The 27748-nt window shown below is 53.2% G+C and overlaps 1 protein-coding gene across 2 annotated transcripts; it reads right to left on the bottom strand.

Annotated features, from left to right (window-relative positions):
• Window positions 1–4123: 4123 nt before the first annotated feature.
• Window positions 4124–27500, bottom strand: SLC8A2 (solute carrier family 8 member A2). Of its 2 annotated transcripts, none has more exons than XM_090259752.1 (9): window positions 26813–27500; window positions 20909–21573; window positions 15542–15964; window positions 11275–11378; window positions 11109–11126; window positions 9264–9388; window positions 8873–8972; window positions 5847–6125; window positions 4124–4525 (listed from the first exon to the last, which is right to left on the bottom strand). In XM_090259752.1, the coding sequence occupies exons 1-9, from the start codon at window positions 27485–27487 to the stop codon at window positions 4149–4151; spliced, it is 2766 nt and encodes a 921-aa protein (XP_090115878.1). In that variant the 5' UTR covers window positions 27488–27500; the 3' UTR covers window positions 4124–4148. The 2 variants fall into 2 exon arrangements, with proteins under 2 accessions (XP_090115878.1, XP_090115879.1); XM_090259753.1 differs by having other exon boundaries at window positions 5847–6033; window positions 8883–8972.
• Window positions 27501–27748: the final 248 nt, after the last annotated feature.

The following is a 27748-nucleotide window of genomic DNA, read 5'->3' as shown; positions in this document are numbered from 1 at the left end:
GTAAAGCAGGTTCACATGGGGACTCTTCTGAGGCTGTCCGTTCCTGGATGGCAAGCGGAGGGCTGTGTGCGCGCGCGTGTATGTGTGTGTGGAAGAGACAGAGAGAACATGGAATAGGAAAGTGAACAACCAAGTTGGGAACAACTGGAAGGTATAACTACCTTCCTGCATTGAGCTTACTGTGTGCCAGGTATTATTCTACTATATAGGGAACTTAATGTAATTATAATAGAAATATATAGAATTTAATCTATATCATTCTGATAAATTATATAATTAAATTATAATTGAAAACAACAGCCCTGTGAATGGGTACCATTACTAGTCCCATTACTATTATTGTCCCCATTTCCCAGATGCGGGCACTGAGGCACAAAGGAAATACATCTTCATGCTATGCTGCCTCCCATGACAAAATCACTTAAATCACTCCCAAGCTGACGCCCTGGGAGCTCCTTCATCCAGGTGGGAATCGTGAGGTTTGGGGTGGGATGAAGGGACATCTGTAAGGTCCCTCATCTCGTCCACATCCCAAGCCCTGGGTACACCCAGCACCAAAGCTGCGACCTCACTCACCTCCCTGCTGCCAGACTCACACGTTTCCCGCCCCTACACTGCCGGAGGGCACCCCTGTCCCACTGTGCGCCCTGGGCTCACTGTCTCCCATCTCTGCCCTTCGCCTCTCTGAGCCTCAGTCTCTTTGCCTGTGCAATGGGAATGACTGCTAGGACTGGTGGTGGAGTGAGTGAGGCTGTGCCCGCCCACGGGAGCCCCGCATAGCGCCTGGCACTGTGGGCTTTCCATAACCGCCAGCTGCTGCTGGCACCGTCCTCACAAGCTTCAGTCTCCAGATGCTCTTACACCGCAGGGTTCAAAGCCCTTATGCTCCACACCTGTCCCCACCTTGGCGGGTAACTGCTCACGTCCTGTCTTCCTCCAGCAACTCTACTCTCTCCTTCAAGATTCTCCAAAGGGAGCCCTGACCCGCATGGCTCAGTTGGTTGGGCATCATCCCAGAAAGTGAAAGGTCACTGGTTCGATTCCTGGTCAGGACATGTACAAGAGGCAATGATCAATGTTTCTCTCTCACATCAATGTTTCTCACCCTCTCTTTCCGTCTAAAATAATAAATAAGATCTTTTTAAAAAAGACTCTCCAAAGCGTGGTCTACATGCTCAGACTCACTTCCCCAACTGCCGATCGTTCCTCACTGTCAGTAGCCTGACTTCTGCCCCCACGCCTACCAGGGTCACTTATCCGTCTTTGCCCCATGCCGCCTCTCAGCAGATTTTGTCTCTTGGTTTCACGTACCCCAGGTCCGCACCTACCTCTCCCGCGAGTCCCTCTCCGCTGAAAGGTCTCCCATCTCCCACACGCGCCCCTCAGCTGTTGGAGCCCCTCCAGCCACTGTTCCCGCCCTTCTCACACTACACCCTCTCCCTGGGCCGCCCGACCCCGTCCCGAGCCTTGGTGACACTCCATCGCCAAGAAATGGCAAGTCTCTCTCCAGCGCAGTCCCGTCTCCCGTCTCCTGAGCTCCAGCTGTCCCCTCCGTGACCTCTTCCCTGAGTGTCCCATAGGCAGCCCGCCCTCAGCACGTACTCACCTGCAACCAGCATATTCTCCAAGCGCGTTCTTCCTACTGACCCCACCTTCGTTCCCCAAGCCCAGAAAAGACCTCACTCTCAGAAAACTCTCCCACTGCCCCTTCCCAGATCGACTCTCCACCTTTCCCCACTCCTGCTCTGCGTCCGGGGAAGGCGAGGCCTCTTACCTCTCTTGACCTCTGGCTTCTGCTTGAGCGTGGGCTGGGTGTCTGCACGCCCCTTCCACGCGGCAGCTACAGCCTCAATAGTTCAGGTGACGCAACTCACACCCTGAAGCGCAGGGTGGTAACTGCGCCCTCTATTGCTAGCCCCGGGTACTGCACCTTCCCTCTTGCTTTTTCTTAATTGAACCCCACACACTGCACCCCCCCACCCCCGCCTTGCGCACCTTTTAATATCCCTTTGGTCAAACTCTACCTGACTGGTCTCTACTCGAGTGCACCCTCTCTCTCCTGCCAGGGCCCCTATGCATCCTCTCTCTGAACCACTCCTTCTCACCTCTTCCTTCCCACCACCCGACTCCAGGACCCCCTCCTCGGCCCAGCCTCCAGTCTCACAGCTTGCCAGAAGGAACGTTTGAAAGCGTAAATCAGATATCACTTGCCTGCCCTCTCCGCACTGCCCCCCCCTCATTGAAATCCCTTTCAAAGCTCCCCTTTGCTCTTGGGCTAAATTCCAAGCTCCCTAGCGTGGCTGACAGGGTCTCTTATAATTGGTCCCCTGGAGGTCCCTTCATTCCCCAAACTCCCATACTCCAGTCACGCTAACCACTTGCATGAAAAAGCCAGTAATTCACAAGTCTGCTCATCTTTCTGTAGGCCGTGTCCTTCCATTATCTGGAGTCTCTCACACTCACACACCCCCCTCTCCCCCTGTTCCAGCATTCTGAGAAAGTTAATTGCTTTATTCAGGAAACCCCCATCAACCCCAGATCCTGCTCAGGCAAAATTGAGTTCCCAGGATGCCCTGTAAAGAGAATATTTTGTGGCTGATGAATAGGGGCGTGGCTAGGGAAGCTCGGCGGGATTGGTGGGGGCGTGGCTAGGGGGAGCCTGTGGACCTTCGGTGAGGCTGGTGCGCGTGGGTGTGTCCCGCAGAGGCCTGGGGGCCTGCGGAAACCCCAATCACCTGGCTATTTCACAGCTGCGGAAACCTCAGAGACATTAGCTCCCTCCTCCTGAATCCCAACTTCTCACGGGAAGGCTTGTTTCCCAGGCAGAATTTCAAAGTTTTATGGCAACTTTTACAGAAATCACAGAGAAAAGAGACAGCGACGGGTGCTGATGAGCTGCGAGTAGAGAAGGGGAGCAGGTAACAGGTCTGAGGTGCTGGGCCGATGCACAGCAGGACGACAGAACGCTAAAAACCCGCGGGAAGCAGGGCGTTATGGGGGCTGCAGGTCACCCTCGGGCTCCCCGGAAGTGGGCAGCACTCCCCACGTCTCAAGTGCGTCCTCTGGGCGGGAAACATCAGCAGTAAGAAAATGCAGACGGCCTACCGACAGATGGGTGGCCTCCAAAGTTAAAAATGCCCACCCGGACCCCCTGGTCCCAGTCCCACCCTCCCACCCACCCCTGCTCCCCGCCAGGCAGAGATGTGGCAGCATTTGCTGGCTTGTAGCACTGGTCCTCTGGACCCTCGGTCTCCTCTCCGAGGGTTCTGCCCCGATTGGCTGGCACTGAGGGCAAAAGGAGCCTTCTAGATTGTCGGGGAGATGGCTGGACTCCCCTCGATTCCTGGCCTTCCTCCCCAAAGTCGATTTTCATGGCTGGGGGAGTCTGCTGCCCTCTCCAAAGGAAAAGGCCGTCACCCCCTTTCCCCAAGACATGCACCCTCCCGCCCCCAAACACACTATATACACACACAGGCCCCCCCTCCAAGGCATGGCAGGGCTCTCAGAGGTAGTGGAGGAGAGTGGGGGCGCTGGAATGTGAGAAACTGCAGGTCCCAAATATGCCCCCTCCAGCTCAGGAACCCCAAACTTCTCCCCTCCCTTCTCCAAGTCTCGACAATTATTGTCCTCCCAAGGGCCTGAGTGGAAAAATCAGAGAAGGCGAGGCCCCCTTTGTGCGCGGACACCCCCCTATCCCTATCCCCTCCCCCCTCCCCTGGGGGCTGAACCGAGCTCCCTGGAGGCTGGGGAAAGGGCTGAAACCCTCGCTGTCGGGAGGATCAGCCTCCTGCAAAGTGCCCCAGGGGGGCTAAGTTCTGAGGGCTGGGGCACACTGGTCTCTCCGCGGCGGCGGTGGCGCCCTCTAGAGGCAAGTCAAGGCTGGGCGTTTAGGGAGAGAGAGGGTGGATTCCCCAGAGGGTCACCGAGAGGAGGGGAGGGACCCCAGGCGGAAATTTCCCCCGGGGTGTAGACAGAAGCTAACGGGGAGGGGCTGGAGCCGTGGCTGGCCAGTCGGAGGGCCTGGGGAGGCCCCCGAGGGGAAGGACGGAGGCTGTCGGTGGGGACACGATCAGTTCCCAGGAGGCCGAGCCCCAGCCCGCGGGTGCCGCGGCCCGCAGGGGGCGGGGGGCGAGTCTCTGTGGGGGGCGCTAGAAGCCCCGGATGTGGCAGTAAGCCTCGAGGCTGGCGAAGAGGATGTAGAGGAACCAGAGGCCCAGGAAGAGCGCCGTGGTGGCGAGCTTGGGGCCGCGCGGGCCGCCCAGCTCGCCGCCGATGTGCGGCCGGCGCCGGTACAGCAGCACGGCGATGCCCACGAAGGCGAAGACGGTGAAGAGCGTGACGGAGAAGGCCAGCGTGCCGGTGCGCACCTCGAAGGGGCGGCCCTGCACCGCCCAGTACACGGCGGCCACCGACCAGGCCACGCCCAGGCCCAGGAACACGTTCACCGCGTTGGAGCCGGTCACGTTGCCGATGGACGCGTCCGCGCACTGGTCCTGCAGTGCGGCCACCTTGCTGGCGAATGTGTCTGCGGGGGCGGAAACGCGCGCGGGTCAGAAGGGCTCCGCGGGCCACCCCCAGGTCTTGGGGCCCATCTGTCCCTGTCGCCTGTTTTGCATAAGACCCACACCACCCCCGTGTCCCGGGGACCCAGACCCGGGTGGGCCGTGGCGCAGGCCCCGCCTCCCACCCCTGGAGCCCTGGGCAGACCGTGGTAAGGGCTTGAGGCCTTGACCCCACCCGAGAAGCACAGTCAGTCACAGTCCCTGCGTCTGCTCTGGACAGGACCCACTGCCTGCGTTCCGTGGAACTCGGTCTCCTTTCTGTGGGACTCGCTGCCTGAGTTTTGTGGGATCCATTCTCTGCGTTCTATGGAGCCTGTTACTTACTTTCTATGACACTTGCTGCCTTCGTTCAAAGGGAATCACGCAGCTTCCCGTGACCCCACTGCCTGCTTTTCTAGGGGCCCACTCACCCCACTGCCACCAGGCTGAACAAAAGAGGTGTTAGGATCCATCCATATGCAACCCCTTTCCTATCAATTCCCCAGACGGTTTCTGTCCAGCAGCGGTCTGGTTCCTACGGCCTCCAACAATTCCTGAACATTCTTGCTAATAACTCTGGTCTTTGGTATGGAAGGCAGGTATCAGAAAACCAACTATTCTGTGACGGCTGCTTTCCACGGGACCCACCTCCTGCTTTCTAGCCGGAGAGCGCCCCTCCCCCCACCAGGTGAACACACGGATGTGGAAAACAAAGGCAGCAGCCTGCCCACGCACTGGTCTCCCTATTCCTGTAGAAATTTCAGTCTCGGCCACCTGGTTCCTAAGGGACTCTCACTCGGGTTTATTTGGGAAGAGGGGATCTTGGCCATTGTGTTTCGGGGGGACATAGCTATAGTCTCTGAAACCCCACTGTCTTATTTGTATGGTACCCCCTTCTTCTGCTCCCTCATCTTCATTAAAGCCTCAAAATTAATTGGCCTGGTTCCCATCATGCACATCAATGGAGTTTTATGGAACCTTCCATCTGTTTTTTTGGTGGGGGTGGGAGGAGAGGAGGGCAAATGGACATCTTGTTTCGATGGAATTCATCCTCTGGCTTCTATTATTTCCCTCGGTTTAGTTCCATGGAACTTTCTCCCTGGTGGCTCTTGGGGAGGGAGGATTCCATTCACAGAGGGACTCTATGGGACCACCAGCTAGGTTCCGTTATGCCCCAGCAGCCTATTTCTCTGGGACCCCCCACATGAGATCTGCACACTTGCACCACCTTATTTCTGCAGGACCTATCTCACTGACTGGCTTCTCTGAGATCCCGCCCCACTAAGGGGTCTCCTGGGGGGTTACCAGGGATGGAGGTGCCAAGGGCCACGAAGACCACAGCGTTGACAGAGTCCTTGAGGCCAACGGTGCAGCCAAAGTGGGAGGCAAGGTCCCCGATGAGGGCGGTGAGCAGGCCAATGACCAGGATGCAGACGCCAAAGCAGGCCCAGCCGTGGCAGTACTCAGTGGGGGGCACGCAGGCGAACAGCACCTTCCAGAACACCGTCAGGAAGTGCATGACGTAGTCAAAGCACGAAGGCAGCCGCTCCTCCCGGGACCCGTCCTCCTCCTCCTCCTCGTCCCCTGTGGGCACACGACCCAGCTGGGGCACACACCCATGCCTCCTTCCTCACCTAGAGCCCCCATTTGTTCAACTTCCAGACAGTGAGTCCCATAAAATGAATTGCTTTCCCAGAATCCCTTGCAGCAAGGAGAATGGATAAGCCAAGGTAAAAATATTTACTTTGCCAGAATCCCTTAAAGCTGTAGGAGGCCATATGCGCAGCTAAAAATATTCAGCTTCCCAGTGTTCCTTGCTGCTAGGGGTAGCCATATCCCTACCTAAAAATATTCATTTTCCCAAAAGCCTTTAGAGCTCCTGACAATCATGTAGAAATATTCTGCAGGTAGAAATATTCACTTCCTCTGATTCACTGTAGCTAACAGTAGCTTAGCTAAAAGTCCTCACTTTCCCAGAATCACTTGCAGCTAGAGTGAGCCATGTATCCAGCTAACATTAGTCACTCTCCTGGCATCCCTTAAGGCTAGCAACAGCCATGTTCTCAGATAAAAAATATTCACTATCCTAAAATTCCTTGCAGCTAGTAGTCCTAAGCTTAATACTTGCTTTCCCAGAATCCCTTGCAGCAGTGACCATGTGACCCAGTCTGGCCATGAGGCATAAATGGAAGGTTCCTGGAAAGCTTTAGCTTTCCTGATAGGAATGTGTTTTCTGAGCTTTGTAAAGGATGCCTCATCCTTAGAGTTGTTTCTGTAACCTATTGTGACCAAATTTGACCCACTTTTGACCTGCAGTGACTTGTGTCATGGGAAAGCACAAATGACATGTTGTCTACCTTGCCCTCAACCGACAAGCATAAAGCAATGAAAAGAAAAGAAAAGCAATGAACATGCTTGAGTGTGCCAAGCACTGTATCCGGAAGGATGCCGATAAGAGACACGGTAACTCCCAGCCAGTCACTCGGGACAAGTCAGGGAATAAAATGCAGGCCAACCACCAAAATATGAAGCCACTTCCCATGGTTCAACCCAAGGGCTCCTCAGACTGTCAGCGACAGGGAATACCTGGTGGCAGTGGAGGCAATGAGAGATGACAATGAGAGATGGGTTCAGGGATTCAGGTCACATATTCTTTTCCCACTTTTCTTAGCCAATTGCCTTGTTAAAGAAATAAATGCTTCAATTTGTAAATGTTTAAGTGGTTTGTGTGGGTTTTTGGTTCTGCATGTTCTGTCTCAAGAATGGGTTTTGTTTTTCCTGTGACCCCAAGTAAAATGGAATTGGAAACTAAAACTAGAAATTCAAATGTGCTGCCCCTTCCTGATCCCCCGTTTCCTCTTTCTTCTTGCCTGGAATATAGACTCGACACCTGGAGGTGCAGCAGCCATCTTGCAACCATGAGGCTAAAAGCTGAGAAACAGAAAGAAATCTAAACAAGGAGCCTGGGCATTTAACGACATTACAAAGCTGCTGCCAACTATTGCCTCCTGCAGATTTTTTTTCTTCTGTGAGAAAAACTCTCATGTGCTTAAGCCACTTTTGGTTAATTTTCTGTTGTTTGCCACTGAAAACACTCCTAACTGACCACAGTGAGATATGGATAAGGTCAGCGTGTAGGGAACACACTCTCCTGTTTCCATATGAAGACTAAGCTCAGAAGTCTCCTCCTCCAGGAAGATCTCCCTGACCTTCAAGCTGGGCCAGACACTCCTGCAGCTCCTCTAAGGTCCCCATCTCAGCCCTGTCCACTCTGGGTTGTCACTCTCTCATGACCGGTCTGTCTCCCCCACTGGACTGTAAGCTCCATGAGAACAGGACCCAAGGTGCCATGGTCATGTCTTTGTCCCCAGCAATGTCCTGCACAGGGCCGGGTCTAGGGATCCCTCAGAAATAAATGTCAAAGAGCATGACTTCAGAGGGAGATGCCACTTCATTTCTGTTAGGCCTACAATCTGAGTCTCTAGGCCTGCTACCTGGCACTCTTCTATCCCTGAAGCCTGGTTTTGTTGGCTCCCACTGCCAACCAGTTTCTTCTCAACCACCGTTCTGTGTGTGTTTTCAGTTCCCACCAGATAGGCCTCCCCGAAGGAAAACTGACGTTGTGTAAGGGACAGAAGCCCCGAGTTCCACTTCATCCCTTTCTGGATTCCCTGTGGGACTTCAGGCCAGTCCCTCCTGTGTCTCTGAGTCTCCGTTTCCCCCACCTGTATCACGAAGGACTGAGTCTGTGACCCAATCCAGGTGTCATAGTGTCTCTGGCCACAGGGGGGCAGTAAGAAGCCGTCTGAGGTCTAAGGAAGGTGGGAACCGAGCTGGGGTGGGGAGAGCTGGGTGCTGTGGTGACTGTCTCCATGGCAACAGAGGAGCCCAGGCTCTCTCTGGGGAAGCCACGCCAATTAACCTGTTTCCACCCTCTAATCTCCAAGAGAAAGCCTGGGCGGGGCCGCCTCCCCGCAGCTCTGCCCCTGTGCCTATCTGTGTCCACCGCCCCGAGCTCTGCCCCTGCGGTTTCCTGACTATATTCCACACGTCTCTCCCACCTTCTCTGCATCTCGGTCTTTCTTCGTGGTTTTCTGTGCACTCTCTGTGCGCCTGTCTCTCATTTGTATCTGTTCCCTACCTTTTCCTCTTCCTGGGCCTGTTTCTGTCTCTTCTTGTCTGCCTTCTCTGTGTCTTCCCTGTTCTTTTTCTTCTCTCTCTGCCCTTCCCTCCTTGTCCCTTTTTCCTTCCATCTTTCCATTCATTTCTCTCTGTGTGTCTCCCTGCCTCCCTACCCCTCTCTCTTCTCTCTCTCCTCCCTCCCCACTTACCTGCGCTCACCGTAATTGCCTCTAAAAACTGCTCCCTCCATGAATGGGTTCCAATCACCAAAGCCAAGTTCGTTTTCTTGATGAGTTTATCCACTGTGTTCTGGGGATGAAAAGGTGGGAAAGATGTCACTGCCCATGATCACCCCAGATGGCCCCATGAGGGACTGGGGTTGGGGGCCCACATGCCATGGCCAGGGGTCCCCAATCTTCCATTCCCTAGCGGTGGACTGAGAGGCTGAGCTGTCCATGGTGCTACTGGAGGGAGCTGAAGGATGGCTTCGGACCCTTGGTTGTCCCTCCCTTGTGACTCTCATAGTTGATACCCTCTTAAACTCTCTCCAAGGAAATGACTCAGGCAGAACTCCAAGAAAGTGAGACTTCTGAAAACCACCTTAAAATCATACGACTCTTCGATGATGACCTCCAGTCGGCAGTTTTCCCCAAGAACCGGCTTGCCCATCTCTGCTATCCTCCGAGCCTCCTCCTCCTCTGCTGTCAGCTTCCTGTCCCCGTCCCCTGCAGTGTGAGGGGTGGGGGTTAGACTCCAGGGAGGCCTAATGAATTGGGCCTGTGATGCCTTCACTACCCATCTGTGTCCTCTGAGAAGCCTCCTTAATGATACCCTGCAGCCTGCTCCAGCCTCTTCTGACCACCGTCATCCCCAGCTTGATCTTTGGCTCCCGTGGCTGATCCATGAGGGTCAGTTTGTGGGCTCTAAGGTTCCTATAGTGGGTGCTGTGTGACCTTGGGCAATGCTTTAGCCTCTCTGTGCCTGAGTGTTCATATCTATAGAACAGGCGCAGTACCTGCCTCACAGGGTGGTTGTGAGAGTTAAGGGTATTAATTCATGTGAAGTGTTCAGAACAGTGCCTGGTACATGATAGTCAGAAATGTTCTTTTCTTTATTACTATCACCAACATCACCAACATCATCAACATCATCACCACCCTTGAGGGAGAAGACCTGGCCTCTACATTCTAGCTCTGAAAACATCCTAGAGTCGGCAGCCGTCCGTCTTGAGAGACGATGGTGTAGCTTCTTAAGAGTCTATCTGCACCGCCGAGAATGGCTGTGCAGTCCGACTCTGGAGTGACACGGTATCTGTCTCCTCCCGTGTTAAATCGACATCTTGCGATGACGCTGGAGTGTCCTCTCCAGTGAAGCTGAAGCTACAGAGCCTGGGCAGGGTGATATGGAGGGTCTGCTGTTGCCCATGCAGCAGACCCCCCCTCTCTTCGCAGCTGAAGGATCCAAGGGAAAGACAGAGTCAATACAGCTTGGCTTCAGGTGCGCCGCAGGAGTTGCCGGTGTTGACTACAACGTCAAACCGCCTTAGGAACTCCGGCTCCGGATTTTCTGTCGGGGTTTACTCCCTTAGCCTTTCCCCTGAAGAGGTATGCTGCAAGGCAGCGGAGGTTTTTTGGAATCAGAGTTTTCCTTCTCTGACATCCTAGAGTATATCTGAGATATTGATGAGGAAGAGAACCAATTCGGTACAAATCTTGAACCTAGACCTCCTATAACTGGCCCTGAATTCACTTCTCTTCCTAAAGTATGTTGATCCTTTGCTCCAAGCTCAGCATCAACCCAACCCTAACTCTCAGAGAAAAACCACCCACCAGCCAGGCACATGCTCAGAAAACTTTGACCAAGCAAGAAACAACTTTTGTGTTCATCTACTGGGATTTAGGACCTATTTGTTACAGCAGCCTGCATTACTTACCCTGACGATTACAGTGTTTAGTCCAGCCTTAATCATTAACTCCAAACCCCAATTCTACTTTCTCACTATCTCCAAGCCACTGACCCTAGCCCCAACTCTCATCCCAGTATTGAAGCCTGGCCCCAATTCTAATCACAAAGCCAGAAACCAACTTCCATCTTAACTCTAACCCTACCCCAGTCCTCATTGACCCCAAGCCTGACTCCCTCTGACCCCCCAACAAATCCAGATTGGGTGCTATGACTAACTCCCCTACTGACCTTAACTATAAACAAAACATAATCTTGGCCTCTGAACCCCCAGCTGAAACCCCAAACTCAGCTGGCCCTATCAACTCTAAGGCCAGCTCCAACCCTCACTGAGCCCCAAATCTACCTTTATGTCACCTTTGACCTGCCTCAAACCTGACCTGGAAGAGTAGCTTGAGGCCACCACCCTCCCCTGAGATGCTCCCTCCAGTGTCCCCCCACCCCCCTGCCCTCTAGTTAGAGCCAGGAGGTAACTCCACTCACCTTGATTGAGCAGCAAAGCTGGGGAGAGACAGACAGAGAGAAAGTGAGACAGCTTCCCTGCAAAGCTCAGGTGCAGGAGTTTGAAGGAACGCCCACAGTTGACCCCCCAAGGGTCCCCACACCCTGGACCTTTTACCTCTCCCACAGCCCACTCCTCACCCCTCACCTGAAATCCCTCGCTTAAGCCATAGCGGCTGGCCCAGCTCGATGAAGAAATTATCCTTTTTCTCATATTCCTCGTCATCAACTATCTTCACCTGGAGAGTTTTCCTGGCAGGAGGAAGCAGGACACCCAGCATAAGGCCCCTCCCCTAAATCATCAGATAACTTGCCTCTTAGCCACCCAGCTTCTAGAGCACCCACTCTATCCCAGGTCTATAATCTCATTTATTCCTCAGAACCATCCTCGCCCTGGCTGGTGTGGTTCAGTGAATTAAGCGCGGGCCTGTGAATCAAATGGTCACTGGTTCGATTCCCAGTTAGGACACGTTCCTCAGTTGCAGGTCAGGTCCCCAGCTGGGGGCATGCAAGAGGCAACCACACACTGAAGTTTCTCTTCCTCCTTCTCCCTCCCTTCCCCTCTCTAAAAATAAAAAAATAAAATCTTTCATTAAAAAAATCCTCAGAGGAAGTTCCTATATGTCTCTCTCTTTCTCAATATCCCCATTTAACAGAAACAAGCCCAGGAACAGCCGAGGAAGCTGAGGTTTATTGAAGAGCAGCCTGAGGGATCCCAACACAACCTAAGTTAGAGCAGGTCCTTCCTCTGCCCAAGACATTCACAGGGCACAGGGCTCCCACCTCACCCAGGATCAAAGCCAGAGTCCAATGGCCACAAGGCCGCATGCCATCCGGCCCTGTTCCCTTCCCGGCCTCCTCACTGTTCCTTGAACAACCAGGCCTGCTTGTGCCTCAGGGCCTTTACACGGCTGTTCCTTCCTCTGAGAACACTGTTCCTCCAGGCTGACTCCCTTACTTCCTCTGGTTCTCAAACTCCACCTTCTGTTTCAAGCAGGCCCACTCCCACCACCTTCTTTCACACTGAAATCCACCCCTGACGCCCTCTCTGCTCCACGTCTTCATTCTAACACACCATCTAGTGCGTTAATTTATTTTGTTTATTCTTTGCCATTTGCCTCCTTGCATTAAAATTCATGTTCCACTAGGGCAGTGATCTTTGTCCATTTATGTTCTCTGCTGTATCCTCCATGCCTCGAGCAGTGCCTGGTACACAGGGCACCCTCCACAAACATTTGTTAACTCGAAGCCTTCCGCTCAAGAGGCCATCAGCTTCCTGAACTCTGTCCTGGTCACATCCGGAGGGTTAGCTGAGCACTGATTGATTTGCTCAGCATCCCTGCTGCTATGGCAACCAGGGGGTGGCAGGGGGAGAACAGCCAGGAGTCATGCCCCCCTTCAGGCACACAACCCATCCCCTCCATCACAAAGACCCACAACCCCGAAAAGCCCACACTCTGCCACCAGCAGCGCTTTCTACCACAGGGACCACAAGGCCCAGCCCCAGAACCCAGAGACACAAACACCGGCCCACACAGTCACCCAGCGGAGGCAGCAGAGCCCATCACACAGCCCACGCCCGCGCACCATCACACCCCGCAGCCGCTGCCTGTGCAGTGGCAAAGCCTCGCAGGCCAGGTGCCCGTGAGCACGACACCCGCACCACAACCTCGGTGACGTGGCCAACCCGCAGACCCCCAGTGGTACCATGCGGATGCTCCTTCCGCAGCTCTCTTTATTTATGCCTTTTGGTGTCTGTTTATCCCGTCAATGCTTCCCTCCCCATCTCTCAGCCTCCGCCCCCCCATCTCTCTGTCTCTGTCTCTGTCTCTTCCCCAGCTCTTCACCTTTATTTTCTTTTTCTTCTCACCCAAGGACATGCTTACTGATTTTAGAGAGAGGGAAAAGGAGGGAGAGAGAAAGAGAAAAGGAGGGAGAGAGGGAAACATCGATATGGGAGAGAAACATCAGTCGGTTGCCTCTTGCACGCACCTCTACCGGAGACAGAACCCAAAATCTACACATGTGCCCTGACTGGAAATCAAACCCACAATCTTTCGGTGTACGGGATGACACTCCAACCAACTGAGCCACAGGAGCCAAGCCTCTCTGTCTTTCTTTATCTCTTCTCTCTCCGCCTGGGTCTCTCAACGCCCATAGAAAGAAATAGCGAAGTCAACATAATTCAAGCAAAAGCATGAGTCACTCACCAGCCCCATGTCAACACACAAACACACAGGTCTCAGTGACACCCATGCAAAGACAGACACACACGACACTCATGTGGGGACATATACCCACCTCCACCCGCACCCTCTCCCGCTCTCAGGATATTTTAAATTTTCTGTGGGTGGCAAGAATGTCTGGTCCCCACCTCGGGAGTGGGCTGAGAGCTGTCCGCGGTGCTGAAACACCGCTGCAAGGAGCAGGGTCTGCTTAGACACGCTCCTCACGCACCCTGACACCCGCAGGCAGCTGCTGTCAGGGTGACAAGCTGCCAGGGTGGTACACACACACCTCCGACGCTCGCTCTCTCGCAGACACGCCATGATCCACTGACATGCACGCCAACTGACGCCCTGACAAGCGTGCCCTCAGGGGACCTCGGGGGAGAAACCCAACTGGTAGGGGACAGCAAGAGGGACTAGAGCTAGACAAGGGCAGGACTTCCTGAGATCAAAGGAAGAAGCTTTCCTCCCCAGCTTGACATGCCATCACCCTCATGCCCGCCCTCTGTGTTTCCTGGAAACTCCACTCTCCGGCCTGTTGCAACCTTTGATCTCAGATCCCTTCTCTTTCTCATGCTGTTTCCAGTTGTCTCTTGTTGACCCAAACTTTTTTCCCCCTCTCGGTTGCTTCAGGAGAATCTCTTCTTCCTGGGTCCTGCTGAGTTTCTCTCAGAATATCTCTTCATCTCCCTGCTCTCTCTCTCCAAGTCCCTCAATCTCTCTCTCCACGGATCTGTTTCCTTCTCCCTTTGCCTGTTTCTATCTTTCCGTGTTTCTGTCTCTTTCATTCTCTCCCTCCCGTCTGTCTCTCCGACTCTGCCTGTTACTCTGGCTCTCCCCATCTTTCTTTATGTCTCCTCTGTCTCTGAGTGTCTGTCCCCCTCTCTCTTCTTGTATTCTCTCCCCTCCGCGGACGGTGCTTTCAGCCCCCAACCCAAGTTCTCAACCCGAGCCAGGCAGAGAGAACGATGGAGAGGTATGGAGAATCCGCCGCTGAAATAGAACCCGGGCCAAAGAGCTGGATACTGGAGACAGAGACCTAGAGGTTAACAGAGACCCAGAGGGACGCTGGAAGGAGAGAGAGAGACGCAGGGATGCGAAGGGAGACATGGGGAGACGGAGAGCGGTGAGAAGCTGGGCGGAGGCCAAGGCTCAGGCTGGGAGGAGGAGGAGGAGGGGGAAGGAGCGCGGTGGGGGCTCTGCTTGGTGGGAGGAGCGTGGGCGGCAGGAGGAGAGAGACAGACGGGCCTGCGGGGGCGGCGGAAGGGAACCGGCAAAGCGGGGAGGGCGCCCGCTGCATCCCAGGCAAGCGGGAGGGGGAGGGGGAGGGCAGGCTGCAGGCGCGCACGGGGAGCCTCTGTGTAAGGCGGTGGCCGTGTGTCTGGGCGTGAGAACATCCCTGACGGTGTTTCTGTTTCAGCCTGCGCCTCAGTGACTTTGCGTGGCTGTATGTTGCTTGTATGTGTTGGTTGTGTCTGTGTGTCTACAGACGTACGCCTGTGTGTCCACCCCACCTCCGCAGATCCCAGCCCTCCATTTTCCCCAGGCCCCCAGATTCCTACTCAGTCTTTTCCCAAAGCTCTGCCCACACTTCCCTTAGGTCTCTTATTTCCCCAGGTGCTACCTACTACCCACACGCCGTACCCTATCTCCTTATTCCCGCCCTCTTTCTCTGTCCCGGTTTATTCTCGTGGGTCCCCACCTAGACCCCACCCATGCCTGAGGCCTTTTCTCCATTCCACAGACTCGCCCTCCATTTCGTCCGCTTCCCACTTCGACAGGACCCTCCCCTCCCCTACTCAGGCCACAGTCCATCTCCACCAGCTGCCAGTTAAGCCCTCCGCACTGCCCTCACTCTATTTTCTCACTTCTCTCCTCCACGGACCCTTCCTCCTCGAATCCCACTCTCCTCTCCCGCGCTCTCCCAGGCCCCGCCCACGTCCCATCACCTTGGCCACACCCCATCCCTTCTGCCTCCTCCCTCCTCTCTCCTGTCCCGCCCTTTCTCTGGGCCTTGCTTACCTCCCCTGACCTTTCCATTACACAGGCGCGGACCTACCCAGGCCCCACCCACTCCTAGACCACGCCCACTCACTAGACCCTCCCACGCATCCCCTTCCCGGGCATGGACACGCCCCCTCCAGCAGGCCCCGCCCCATCTCCCGGGCCCCGGGTGGGCGCTCTCACATGGTCTCGTCGTCGCCGAACTCGAGCTCGCCGCACGCGTCCTCGTAATGCACACCGCCACCGCGCGCTGTGCCGTCCACCGTGCGGTAGGGGAGGCGCACGGTGCCGCGTGCGCCCGAGCTGCGCACGACGCGCACGTCCACGGTGCCCATGCACTCGCTCACGTGCAGCAGGCGGTCCTGGAAGGAGAAGATGCCCGCGTGGTCGTCGTCCAGGATGGTGACGGTGGCCAGCAGAGGCGCCACTAGCCGCCCTTTGGGCCGCCCGCCGCCGTCGGGCTCGAACATGCCTTGTGCGTCGCCCACGCGCAGGTTCAGCAGCCGCACGAAGAAATGCTCGTCCTCCTCAAAGATATCGTCGTCGATGATGCCGATGCGGAGCTCTTTCTGCGTCTCCCCCGGCTTGAACACCAGCGTGCCCTCGCTGCAGCGAAGGAGCCAGAAAGAAAGGGGTGAAGGGCCAGCAGTCAATGGCTGGGGGGAGGGGAATCAGGGCAGGCTTCCCGGAGGAGGGGGAGGTGCCAAGGGACAACTCACAGGTATAAGAGTGGACAAGCACTAAACACATAATACTGAGGTGGAATCAGGATGGGCTTCCAGTGGGGAGGGTATGCAGAACGGTATCAAGACAGAGTTGGGCCCTCCCACCGTGGAAGCCATGAGGGTTAGGAGGGCCAGCATTATACAGATGATGATGAAGGTGAGATCAGGGCAGGCTTCCTGGGAGAGGCTTTAGTGGGCAGGAGTTCTCCAGGCAGAGGGAATGGCACATGCAAAGTCCAAAGGTGGGTGGGAATCTGGAGGGTTTCGTAGTCACGAGTCTCAAACCTTAAATTCCATGGGGGAATCCTGTTAAATGGCAGAATCTGGTTCAGAAGCTGCAGGTTTCAAAACTTGGCGTTTCTAACTAGCTCCCAAGGGATACAGATGGTCCTGGTAAATGGACCACACTTGGAGAAGTGATGTAGGGCCCAGAACTGACCTTGTCACACTTCTGACAAACCCTTCTGTGTTCCCAGGTACCCCCAAGAAAGACCATACTCCTAGCATCATTCATTCACTCAACAAACACTCCCTAAGCACCTGCTCTGTGCCCTGCGCCGGGCACTGCTGGGAACACAGCGGTGCACAGACTCTGTCTTCATGGCGCTCACAGTTTCATGGCAGAGCCATATCCCAGTGACAATGACACATTTAATGATTTCATGACAGTTGATTCATTCAATAAATATTTCTTGAACACCTGCTGTGTGCCAAGCACTGTTCTAAGTGTTGGGAAAGAGGTGTGAAACCAGATCAGAGTTCTCGCTTCTGTTCTAGTGCAGGAAATGAGAAAACATGATGTCAGGTGGTGACAGTGTTAGGGAGAAAAACAGGAAGGGGGTAGAGAGTGAGGAGAGGGTGCTGTGTTCCGGTGGTCAGGGAAAGCTTTGCCGAGGAGGTGACATTTGAGCAGAGAGCTGAGGGTGGGAGCCAAGTTGAGGATATCTGGGGAAGAACATTGGTGTTAAAGGGAATGGCCAGTGCAAGTGTCCTGAGGCAGAAGTGGGCCCAGAGTGTCTGAGGAACAGCGGAGAAGCCAGTGTGGCTGCGGCAGAGGGTGAGATGACATTACAGAGGGAACAAGAGCAGATGTCAGAGGCCTTGGCGGGCCACCATGAGGACTTGGGCGATCACTCTAGGTGAGAGGGAAACTCTGGGAGGCCTCTGAGCAGAGGAGGGATTAGAGCTGGCTTAGGTTTAAAGAGTATCAGCTGTGAACATCTGAAACACATACAAAATGCTCTATAATGGGGTGGGGGAAGGAATGAGGCAATGACATTAGATCAGTCAGGGTGAATCTTTGAGGGGACAGGGGATGAATGGGCTCCTCCGGGCAGGGCTGTAGACATCAAAGTGACTGGGTTGTTAGTGCACCTCGGAAATCTTTCATTTCCCTCCCAGCCCCTCCCACCATGCACATCAGGGTCTCGGCCCCGGTTCTGATATGCGCTATATGATCAGTAAGTGATCATTATCTCTACTGTTAGCACTTCCATAAGAAACGGGTCCTGGGCTCCAGTTCTCCAAGAGAAGCCCAGCCCTGTGGGAGGGGCAGAGGGACCCCTAGTTTCTGGCAAAGGGGTAGAGCCTGATGACAAGACCCAGAGTGGAGGGACTAAGGGGCCCCTTGTTGCGGAAGCCACTGTCCGCAGGGGCGCCGTTCATGGCAGCTAAGGCACGTGGCTGGGCAGGCCAACCTGCTCCAAGCTGGGCTGGGCCCTGTGCCTGCTGCATGACCTCAGGCAGTTAGGAGTCTGCAGTCCTGTGAGCCTCAGTTTCCCCATCTGTAAAGTGGAGATAATAACAGTGTCTACTTGATAAGGATTGAGTTAATACAGGAAAAATGCTCAACAAAAGCTGGCTAGTAACATTTGCATATTAAGAGTAGAATATTAGAGTCCTAGAATCCTAAAGTTATAGGATGTTAGAAATATAAACTTGTTAACAAACAAGTGCTGGCACAAGGATGCGGAGAAAAGGGAACCCTCATGCACTGTTGGTGGGCATGCAAATTGGTGCAGCCACTGTGGAAAACAGCATTAGATTCCTCAAAAAGTTAAAAATAGAACTACCTTATGACCCACCAGTTCCTCCTCTGTGTATTTATCTGAAGAAATCCCAAACACTAATTTGAAAAGATTTATGCATCTCTATGTTCACTGAAGCATTACTTACAATAGCTAAGATATGGAAGCAGCTGAAATGTCATCAGCAGGCGAGTGGATAAAGCAGATGTGGGGTGTGTGTGTGTGTGTGTGTGTGTGTGTGTGTGTGTGAATGTTATTCGTCCATAAAAAAAGAATGAAATTTTACCACTTGCGACAAAATGGATGGACCTAGAGGGTATTATGCTGAGTGCAGTAAGTCAGGGAAAGGCAAGTACTATATGATTTCATTTATGTGTGGAATCCAAAAAACAAAGTAAGTGAACAAACACAACAGGAGCAGACTCACAGATACAGAGAACAAACTGATGGTTGCCAGAGGGGAGGGGGATAGAGTATCTGGGTGAAAAGGGTGACGGGAGTAAGAAGCACAAGTTGGCAGTGACAGAACAGTCATGGGGATGTAAAGTACAGCCTAGGAAATACAGTCAATAATATTGTAATATCTGTGCATGGTGCCAGGTGGGTACTAGTCTTGCCGAGGGGATCGCTTTGTAAGGTATATAAATGTCTAACCACTATGCTGTGCACCTGAAACTAATATAATTTTGAATATCAACTTCTATTGAACAAAATTAAATTTAAAAAAGAAATGCAAACCTAAGATTGGTAGAATGTGGTGATTTCAGCTCCATCTTTACCAGTGGGTGGCATGTGCCTCCTGGGCACCGAGGAGGACATGGCATCATGCCCATGGATGCCTGCCCAAGTGCATCACCTGGCTCTAACCACAAGGGAACAGTAGAGGAACCCAAACTGAGGATTGTCCCAGTACCTGGCCTATCATCTTCAAAAGTGTTGGGATCGCAAAAGCCACAGAAAGACGGAGGAGGGACTGATCCAGCATGAAGGGGACTGAGAGATATGACAGTCAGACACACCGCATGGTTCTGGGTGGGACGGGAAGAGCAGGAGGAAGTGAAAACAGCCATAATGGATGTTACAGGAACAACTGGGGAAATGTAGTGTACGCTGTGTGATGATATTGATTCAGTATTAAATGTCTTCAGTGCGATCATCATCAGTGATTATGCAGGAGAATGTCACTGTCAGCAGATGCACGCAGCGCCATGGTGTCTGCGACTCGCATGGAGTTCCACGGTTATTAATATTATATGTTAAAGTGAATGCAGTCAGGACAAAACATGGGCAGTTCGTGAATCTGGGTTAGGGCCTGGCTGCTGCATGACGGCAGAACCGAAGGTCTTTGAATAGTTCAGGGAGAGGATGACAGGTCTGGCGGATGACTTAGCAGGTGGCACCTGTGACAAGCTCATTCACCAACACTCTCTCTCCCATACTCTGCTTTATTTTTCTCCACAGCTCTAAGCGCTTCCTGACATTTTTGTGTATACAGCGTACACTTCTTAATGGCCTGTCTTTCCCATGAGGACGGTGACTTCATTTGGGCAGGGACTTTATGTGTTTTCATTTCCTGCTGGTCTCCAGTGCCCAGATCCACTTCTGACACACAGTGGCCACATGGCAAGTGTTATTATTATAGGAAACTATGGGACACGCGCACATCAGTTAACAAACTATACTGTAAAGCTCCAATTCTTGAAAGAGTGTGGTATGGAGAGAAGAATTACAAATAGATAAACAGCCCTGGCTGGTGTGGCTCAGTGGATTGAGTGTCGGCCTGTAAACCAAAGGGTCGCTGGTTCGATTCCCTGTCAGGGCGCATGCCTGGGTTGCGGGGGTGGGGGTCCCGGGGTGGGGGGAGTCCTGGGGGTGGGTTCTTGGTTGGGGGCTCATGAGAGGCGACCACACATTGATGTTTCTCTCCCTCTTTCTCCCTCCCTTCCTCTTTCTCTAAAATAATAAAAATATTTAAAAAAAATAAAATAAATAAAATCGAAAAAACAAAAAAACAAAGAATGTTGTGGGTCACGTGAGGACAGAAACGTTATCTTGTTGACTTTTATGTTGAGCCACTGAAAAAAGCATCTGACACATGGTAGGTACTTAGTAAGAACTGCTAAATGAGAGAGGCTCACAGGTCTGCTCAAAGGAGGGGGAGGAGAAGGCAGTGAGACCAGGAGGGTGCAAAGGGTTTGTTGCTTTATGGTGAAGCCCAAGACCTGGGGGCAATTTGGGCACCGTCACCCTCCTCTTATCCTACTTAATTTCCCCATGTAGCACTTACATCGCCTGATGCTTTTATATGTGTAAGAGTTTATGGCCTTGGTGCAACTGGAGGGTAGGAACCTTTCGGTGTCTTGTTCACCATGATACACCCGTGGCATACAGTAGGTGCTCAATAAACACTTCACTTTAGTAATGGGGTGTGTGTGCGGGTGGGGTGCTTGCTCTACCAGGTAACGACACATGTAATGGAGCCGCAGTATTAACACAGTGCGGTGTCAAGGACAAGAGCCCGCAGGTTATAATGAACATGGGAGGGACAGCCTGGGGCCACTGGACCATTGTTTCCTCTTGTCCAGCAGTGCGGGCCAAATGCCCAGAACAGCGTCTGGTACAAAGTAGGCTCTCGAGAGTGAACGAATGAATTGAACGAATCCTGCAGGTCGGCCCACAGCAGAGCAGGGATGGGCACAGGATGAAGCCAGGAGACCTGTGAGCCCAGAGGCCGCTGGAGGGCGAGCCCTCCGAACCACGGACAGCGCCCCCCGCCCCCGCCGCACGCCGGCACCCACCTGTACTCGTAGTCGGAGCCAGCCTTGGCGGAGCCGTCCTCGGTGCGGTAGTCCACGTAGAAGGTGCTGTTGCCCTCGCCGCCTTGGCAGGTGACGGACAGCAGCACGGAGCCGCAGTTCTCCAGGCAGTGGTAGAGGCTGGGCTCGAAGAAGATGTGGCTGGCGCCGTCGTCCTCGTCCTCGCCGGGGCCCTCGGCCGGGGATGCCCGGCGTGAGGCATCAGCCGCGTGCCTCCGCAGCACGTTGCCCGCGCCGGTCATCATCCGCGTGGCCTGGATGCGGTAGAAGGCGCGGCTCTTCTGCTGGTGCAGCAGCGCGTAGTAGTTGGCGATGCCCACCAGCTGCTCCAGGTCCTTGTCCGGGTGCTTCTGCTTGAGGTCCTTGAGGATCTGGATGACCTCGCGGCGGCTGGCGTCCAGCTCGCGGGCCTCGGCGGGGCCCGGGCCCAGGCCGCCCATCTCGCCCGGCACCTCGGCGCCCACGAACGTGCCGTCCAGCTCGATGCTCTTGGGGGGGTCGCCCTCGGCGCCGATGATGATGCCGCTGCGCGGGTCGGTGCGGTAGCGCTTGTACACGTACTTGTAGAAGAGCAGCCGCTTGTCGGCCATCCAGGCGAACACCACGCACACCGGGAAGAACACGAGGGTCAGCAGCGCCTCCCACACCTGCGGGTGGGCGCGCGCGGGTCAGGGCCGCCACGCCGCCAGGGGCGCGCTCGCAGCCGCCCGCCTCCCCGCGTCTGCGTCCCTGACTTCTGCAGGTGCTCCCGGGTCCCCGTTCCGCATGTCTTCGCCTCTCTCCCCATCTCGGGCTTCGGCCTCTCCCTCTCTCTCCCTCTCTTTTTGTCTCCCTTTGTCTCTTATGTCTGTCTCTCCCCATCTCTCTCTCTCTGTCCAGGTCTTTGTCTCCTTTTCTCCCTGCCTCTGACCCATTCTCTGTGTCCCTTAGTTTTTTATCTTCCTTCCTCCTCGGCTTCTCTTCCTTTCTTGTTACTTCTTGTCCCATCTCCATGTCCTTTTATATATTTTATAGATACCTATCTCCTTCCCTTGTGCGATTCTTCAAAGTCTCTCTGTCAGTCTGTCTGTCTCTCTCCCTCTTTCCTGGCCTCCTCATTCACCCACCTTTTCCCACGCTGAGAACCATGCCCAGCTGCCCAAGTGCCAGGAACCCAGATATTCTCAGCCACCACCAAGGGAAAGCCCTCCTCACCCTGCCCCGCCCAGTCCCAGCCCCTGTAGGGGCAGAGCTTGTGACTTCCTGCTCCCTTCTCCCTCCCCCTTTTTTCTCCCTGCTCCGTTCCCCACCCACCCAACCCGGGACGCCTCCACTTCTCCAAACCCCAGCCATGGTCCAGGGTCTGCACTCTGCCCACCTCCTCCTCCCCCCCAAACTCCCCTGATTCCCCGCCACCGCCAGTGAACACAGCCCTACCCTGGCTCTCCTTCCTTAGAAGTTGGCCCCTGGGGACAGGCCTCTGGTTCTAAAAGAGGCACCGTTTGGCTCCTCTCACAGCCTCATGAAATGAGTTCCCATATATACACGCTGCCTCCCCAGAGAGACGAGCCAGGACTCAGTTCAGATCCCGGGATTTCTGGCCCACCCAGCCTCTTGTCTACGAAATGGGGACGTCCCCAAGACTGAATGAGTTACGCACCCCTGGCATGCAGCATCGCTGGTTCCTGACACATGGAAAATACTCAGGATGTGAAGTTACCATTATTATTATTATTATCATTACTAGTGCCATGATGTTGGGTTCATTGAAGTCTGGGACTCAGTCTGCCTGGGACTGGCACAAACCCAGAAATACAGAAAACATCCACCAACACCTTGAAGATATTCATGTAAAGATTCAAATGGTACCTTTCTCGTTAAAGAGAAGGAAGAAAAGATGAAAGAGTATTTACTATCAGATGGTCCCAGACGTATCTTAAAAATGAGTCTGGTAGGGAAAATGTCTTTACAATCCGATTGCCACGCGCCCTTGTTGCTGTTTGCTGATGGCCCCGGGAAAAGGCTGGACTTGAAAAAAGTAAAACTGCGCAAAAGCCACCAGGCAGATTTCTGAAAAGAAACTGAATTTTCTGCACCAGCTGTGAATGAACCACCTTGTGTTCACTGAACTGGCCACTGTGTGTATTGCAGGAGATTCTCTCTTAATCAGAAGAAAACCCTAAACTCCTAAGATTGGCTTTCCTCCCTGCAGGTAAATAAAAGGAGAACTATAGCCCTGGCCAGGTGGCTCAGTTGGTTGGAGCGGTGTCCCATACACCAAAAGGTTGAGGGTTTGATTCCTGGTCAGGGCGTGTACGTGAGGCAATGGATCAGTGTTTCTCTTTCACATCGATTTCTCTCTCTCTCAAGTCAATAAACATCCTCAGGTAATGATCAAAAAAATAAAATAAATAATAAAAGGAGCTCTGGCTGGTGTGGCTCAGTGGATTGAGGGCCCACCTGTGAACCAAAGGGCCACTAGTTCAATTCCCAGCCAGAGCACATGCCTGGGTTGCTGGCCAGGTGCCTAGTTGGGGTTGTGCAAGAGGCAACTACACATTGATGTTTCTCTCGCCCTCTCTTTCTTCCTCTCTTCCTCTCTCTCTAAAAATAAATAAATAAACTTAAAAATAATAATAAAAGGAGACTCTAGCAGATTCCTATCTTTCTTTTAGAGCATCCACTGCAAAAGGCACGAAGACCTGACCTCTTTGGGAGAGGAGTGAGATATCTCAGGTCTCAGTGGACAGGAACGCCCCCTAGAGAGGGTATCAGAAGTCTACGGGTGCTTAAGGGTTGCCACCATAATTGGAGAGGACAGGATCCCAGCCTGGTGACATCCAGCCACTAATGAGACAGCCCCCCATAATACAGAATTGTCCCACGTCCTGCTTGACTTCAGAACCTTCTACTGGACATTCACAAATGTGAAAACTCTGCTTACAATAATTGGAATCTAGCTCTGGCTGGTGTGGCTCAATTGGTTGGGTGTCATTCTGCAAACCAAAAGGTCGCCAGTTCGATTCCTGGTCAGGGCACAAGCCTGGGTTGCAGGTTCAGTCCCTAGTTGGGATATGTACAGAAGGCAGACAATCAATGTTTCTTTCTCACATTGATGTTTCTCTCCCTCTCTTTCTCTCACCCTTCCCCTCTCTCTAAAATCAAAAATAATAAAACAATAATTGGGGTCTAGAACTCAACTCTGTCTTATGTATATATGAGGTACTTCCCTGTATCGTTTAACATACGCTGAATATGCTCATTTTTAATCTTGTGGCTACCTGCTCTTCTGCTTGAATCCTGAATCCTTGCATGGAATGGTCCCTTATCTTTTTCTTTCTTTTAATCTCAAATTTGTTCTTTATAAGTAGGTGCCAGCATCTGGCTCCCTCATCATGACTTATTTTTTTTAAGATTTTACTTATTTACTTTCATAGAGAGGGGAAGGGAAGATTTTCAGAGAGAGGGGAAGGGAGGGAGAAAGAGAGAGAGAAACATCAATGTGAGGTTGCCTCTCTCACGCCCCCAACTGGGGACCTGGCCTGCAACCCAGGCATGTGCCCTGACTGGGAATTGAACTGGCGACCTCTCAGTTAGCAGGCCAGCACTCAATCCACTGAGCCACATCAGCCAGGGCATCGTCATGACTTTTAATGTAGTTATCACAAAGCATTTACATGTGGAAATGCATACTTGTTCTATGAGAGATTATTTTCCTTTATGTCGCAGTCCAGGGATTACACTGCCTTGGGAAAGCCAACTACATAGGCAACTTCAACTTCAAGTTCACTCATGAGAAGAACAGCTCACACTCACTGTGTTCCTGGCTGGCTGTTCTAAGCCCTTCCACGTGTAGCAATATTTGATCCTCATGTAGCCCTCTAGAGTTAGTATAGTGATGACCCCCAGATTATAGGTGCGGGAAACTGAGGCACAGAGCAGGTCAGAAATTTGCCCAAGGTCACACAGCTAAGAAGCAGCAGAGGTGGGATTTGAACCTAGGTCCCTGGCTCCAGGGTCTATGCAACAAACTCTGAGGCTAGAAGACCTCTTTCGTATCATCTAAGAATTTCATATCAGCAGATTAACGAGGCTATAACAGAATATTTGTTATAAAAAAAAAAAAAAAGGAGCCTTGGGTATGAAGGATCAATAACCAGTGGGTCTAGTTCAACCTCTTCCATGGCTCAAATGTGAAAACTGAGGCCCAGAGAGGGTACGGGTTTTGCCTGAGGTCACACAGCACTTCTGGAGAAAATCCAGAGCCAAACCAATCTTCTCACTGTTGCAGTTCACTGCATCTAGGAGGAACTGATGATATCGTTAACTCATGCTAGTTTCTTCAGTTATTTCACAAAAATGTCCCATAAGTCCGGACTCTGTTACTCCCAAAATGATTCTCAGTGGCTACCTCTCCATCCAGAACCACAGAACCTTACTCAAGCCCTCGGTTCCCTGCATCGCAGTCAGCTCCTTCTCTGGGGGGAAATCTCTCCTCCACCCCCACCCTTACCACACCTCTCATGCATGGTATCTAAAATTTGTTTCACACTTTTGGTGTAAATCCTCACCAAAGACCATTTTGAAAACCTAAGTCAGGAGACCTGACTGTCTTAACAGCACCTGAAAACTGTGATGCATCACTCTGTACTTTTTGCCATGGCTGCCAGGGAACAGCACCAGACACGGTCAATCATAGTAATTGTCTCTCTCCCTCTCTCATCCCTGTCTTCTGGTGTCACCTGCCCCCTCCCTCTCTGTGCCTTCTCATTCCTCAGATCTGCTTTTATATCACCTGCAAAGAATGTTTATGCCTCTACCTTCAGATCCTTCCTGGAAAGAAACTATAATTGGGAAAACCTGACAGATATGCATGACTAGATTACACACATGTGTGAAGGAATCCTGGGTAGCCTCAAATAAATTATGCATATGTGTGAATGAATTAGGCAGGCCCATAAATAAATTATGCAAATGTAGGTGGCAGTCTGGGGTTGTGGAAAATAGATTAGGCAAATGTTTTAAAGGAAGACTCCTCAGTATGCGGGTTAAGACACGGACAAATGAGAGGCAAATAAGTATGTGAATGTGGGTGTAAATTAAGCAGCTGGGTCTCAGTTTTGTCTCACTATTGGAATAAATTATGCAAAGTGGTCTTTGCAGTGCCCTGGGCTTATACCTATGCTGATGTGAGTGTAAATTACAGAGAAGTGGCATAAATTATCCTAACGACAGAAATCAATTATGAATAATGAATGAATGGTGCAGACCACGACCGCCTATCTGGGAAATGCGGAGTTAGATTACGCAGATGCGGGCACGCGTTTGTGCACGTCCACGGATAAATTATGCAGATTGCACCAAGTTACCCAAATCAATTAGCACTGTCAGAAAACACAAGGCTGGATTATGCAGCTGTGGCGTGAATTGTGCAAATGGGGGGTGGCTTATCGCAAAAGTAACACTAAAGAGTGCACAGAGCAGGGAGGGGAGGAAAGCGTGAACACACCTAGGAAACAGCTGGCTGCACTGGGAACTAACTGCTTATGCCTTCCACAGATCACAAGGACTGAGCGCACGTGGCACCCTTGTGAGAGTTGAAAGGTGTCCCTTCTGGATGGGTGTGTTGCAAGTGGCACCCCTCTGTGGGCAGATGAGCCCTTTGCAGGGTGTGCAGCACCGCTGAGACAGGGCTTGGGAACACCCACTGCACCCTAGCCCCGCCTGGCCTTCTCCAGCCCAAAGCTCTCGGCAGAGCCTGACCTGCATGACGTAGCCTGCGGCCGTCTCAGGTGTGAGCATGCATTTCTGCAGGTGCAGGAATCGACTCTCCAAGCCCGGGGAACCACCCCTCTGGGGTTTTCAGACACACATGCCCCAAGGAGCTGTCCAGGGGTCCTTGCTCACCTGGACCACGCCCGGGGAAAAGACGGCAAGGATGAGATAAAGCCAGACGTAGGCGAAGATACTCCAGGAGGCGGTGACAAAGAAGACCCTCAGGTGCTTGATCTTGCGGCTCTCGCCGGCCGGGATGACGTAGATGCACACGGCGATGACCACAAACATGTTGAAGGCAGCGCTGCCCACGATGGTGCCCGGGCCCAGCTCGCCCGCCTGGAAGTTGTGGCCGCAGACCTCGATGACGGACAGCAGGATCTCGGGCGCCGAGGAGCCCAGCGCCATGAGCGTGAGGTTGGACACGGTCTCGTTCCAGATGCGGACGGTGCCCACGCTGGTCTCGCCGTTGGCCTTGGTGATGGTGATCTCCTTCTCCTTCGACGTGATGACCTCAATGGACGCCATGAAGCGGTCGGCGATGATGGACACGCCCAGGAACATGTAGACCATGGCCACGAAGTAGACCACTGCCCGCGCCGCCTTGTCACCCAGCGACGGGTCATCGGGCTCCCAGACGGGCAGCAGGACCCCCGGCTGGCAGCGGTTGGAGCCCTGGCAGACCTCTGTGCTGGTATCGCTGTCATTGGTGGGGGGAGGTGGCGGAGAGGGGGTCGGGGTGGCTGCCCCTGAGCATGGGGGAGCCCCCAGGAGGAGCGTGAATCCCACCAAGGCCAGGGGAGCCATGGAGGGTGGAGGGGCCCTGTGGGGAGAGAGGAGGAGGAGGAAGATTGGGTGAAGGGAACACGCCACTGCCTGACACACAGGAGTCCAGGCTTGTTGGGGGTGGAGAAGGAGGAGGAAGCTGTGAGGATGGAGACTGTGAGGGAGATAGAGGGACAGAGACCAGGGGAGAAAGACATGAAAAGATAAAGACAGAAGTCGCAGCAGAAGGGAGTGTCAATGGGTCTAACCACCTCGGGAAACTAGAGCTGAACATTGTGCAAA

This window comes from Furipterus horrens, unplaced genomic scaffold, assembly GCF_987537825.1.
Source record: "Furipterus horrens unplaced genomic scaffold, mFurHor1.1.pri manual_scaffold_13, whole genome shotgun sequence".
Lineage (NCBI taxonomy): Eukaryota > Metazoa > Chordata > Mammalia > Chiroptera > Furipteridae > Furipterus > Furipterus horrens.
Note: the sequence above shows the minus strand (reverse complement) of the source record. Positions and strands in the feature narration are given on the sequence as shown.

Excerpts from the sequence above, each read along its gene's own strand:
- SLC8A2 (XM_090259752.1), bottom strand. The coding sequence starts at position 27,487 with ATGGCTCCCCTGGCCTTGGTGGGATTCACGCTCCTCCTGGGGGCTCCC. Across the intron at positions 11,379-15,541 it reads TTCGGCGACGACGAGACCAT|GAAAACTCTCCAGGTGAAGA; the intron begins GTGAGAGCGCCC and ends TCCTCCTGCCAG. Across the intron at positions 4,526-5,846 it reads CCTTGGCACCTCCATCCCTG|ACACATTCGCCAGCAAGGTG; the intron begins GTAACCCCCCAG and ends CCGCCCCCGCAG.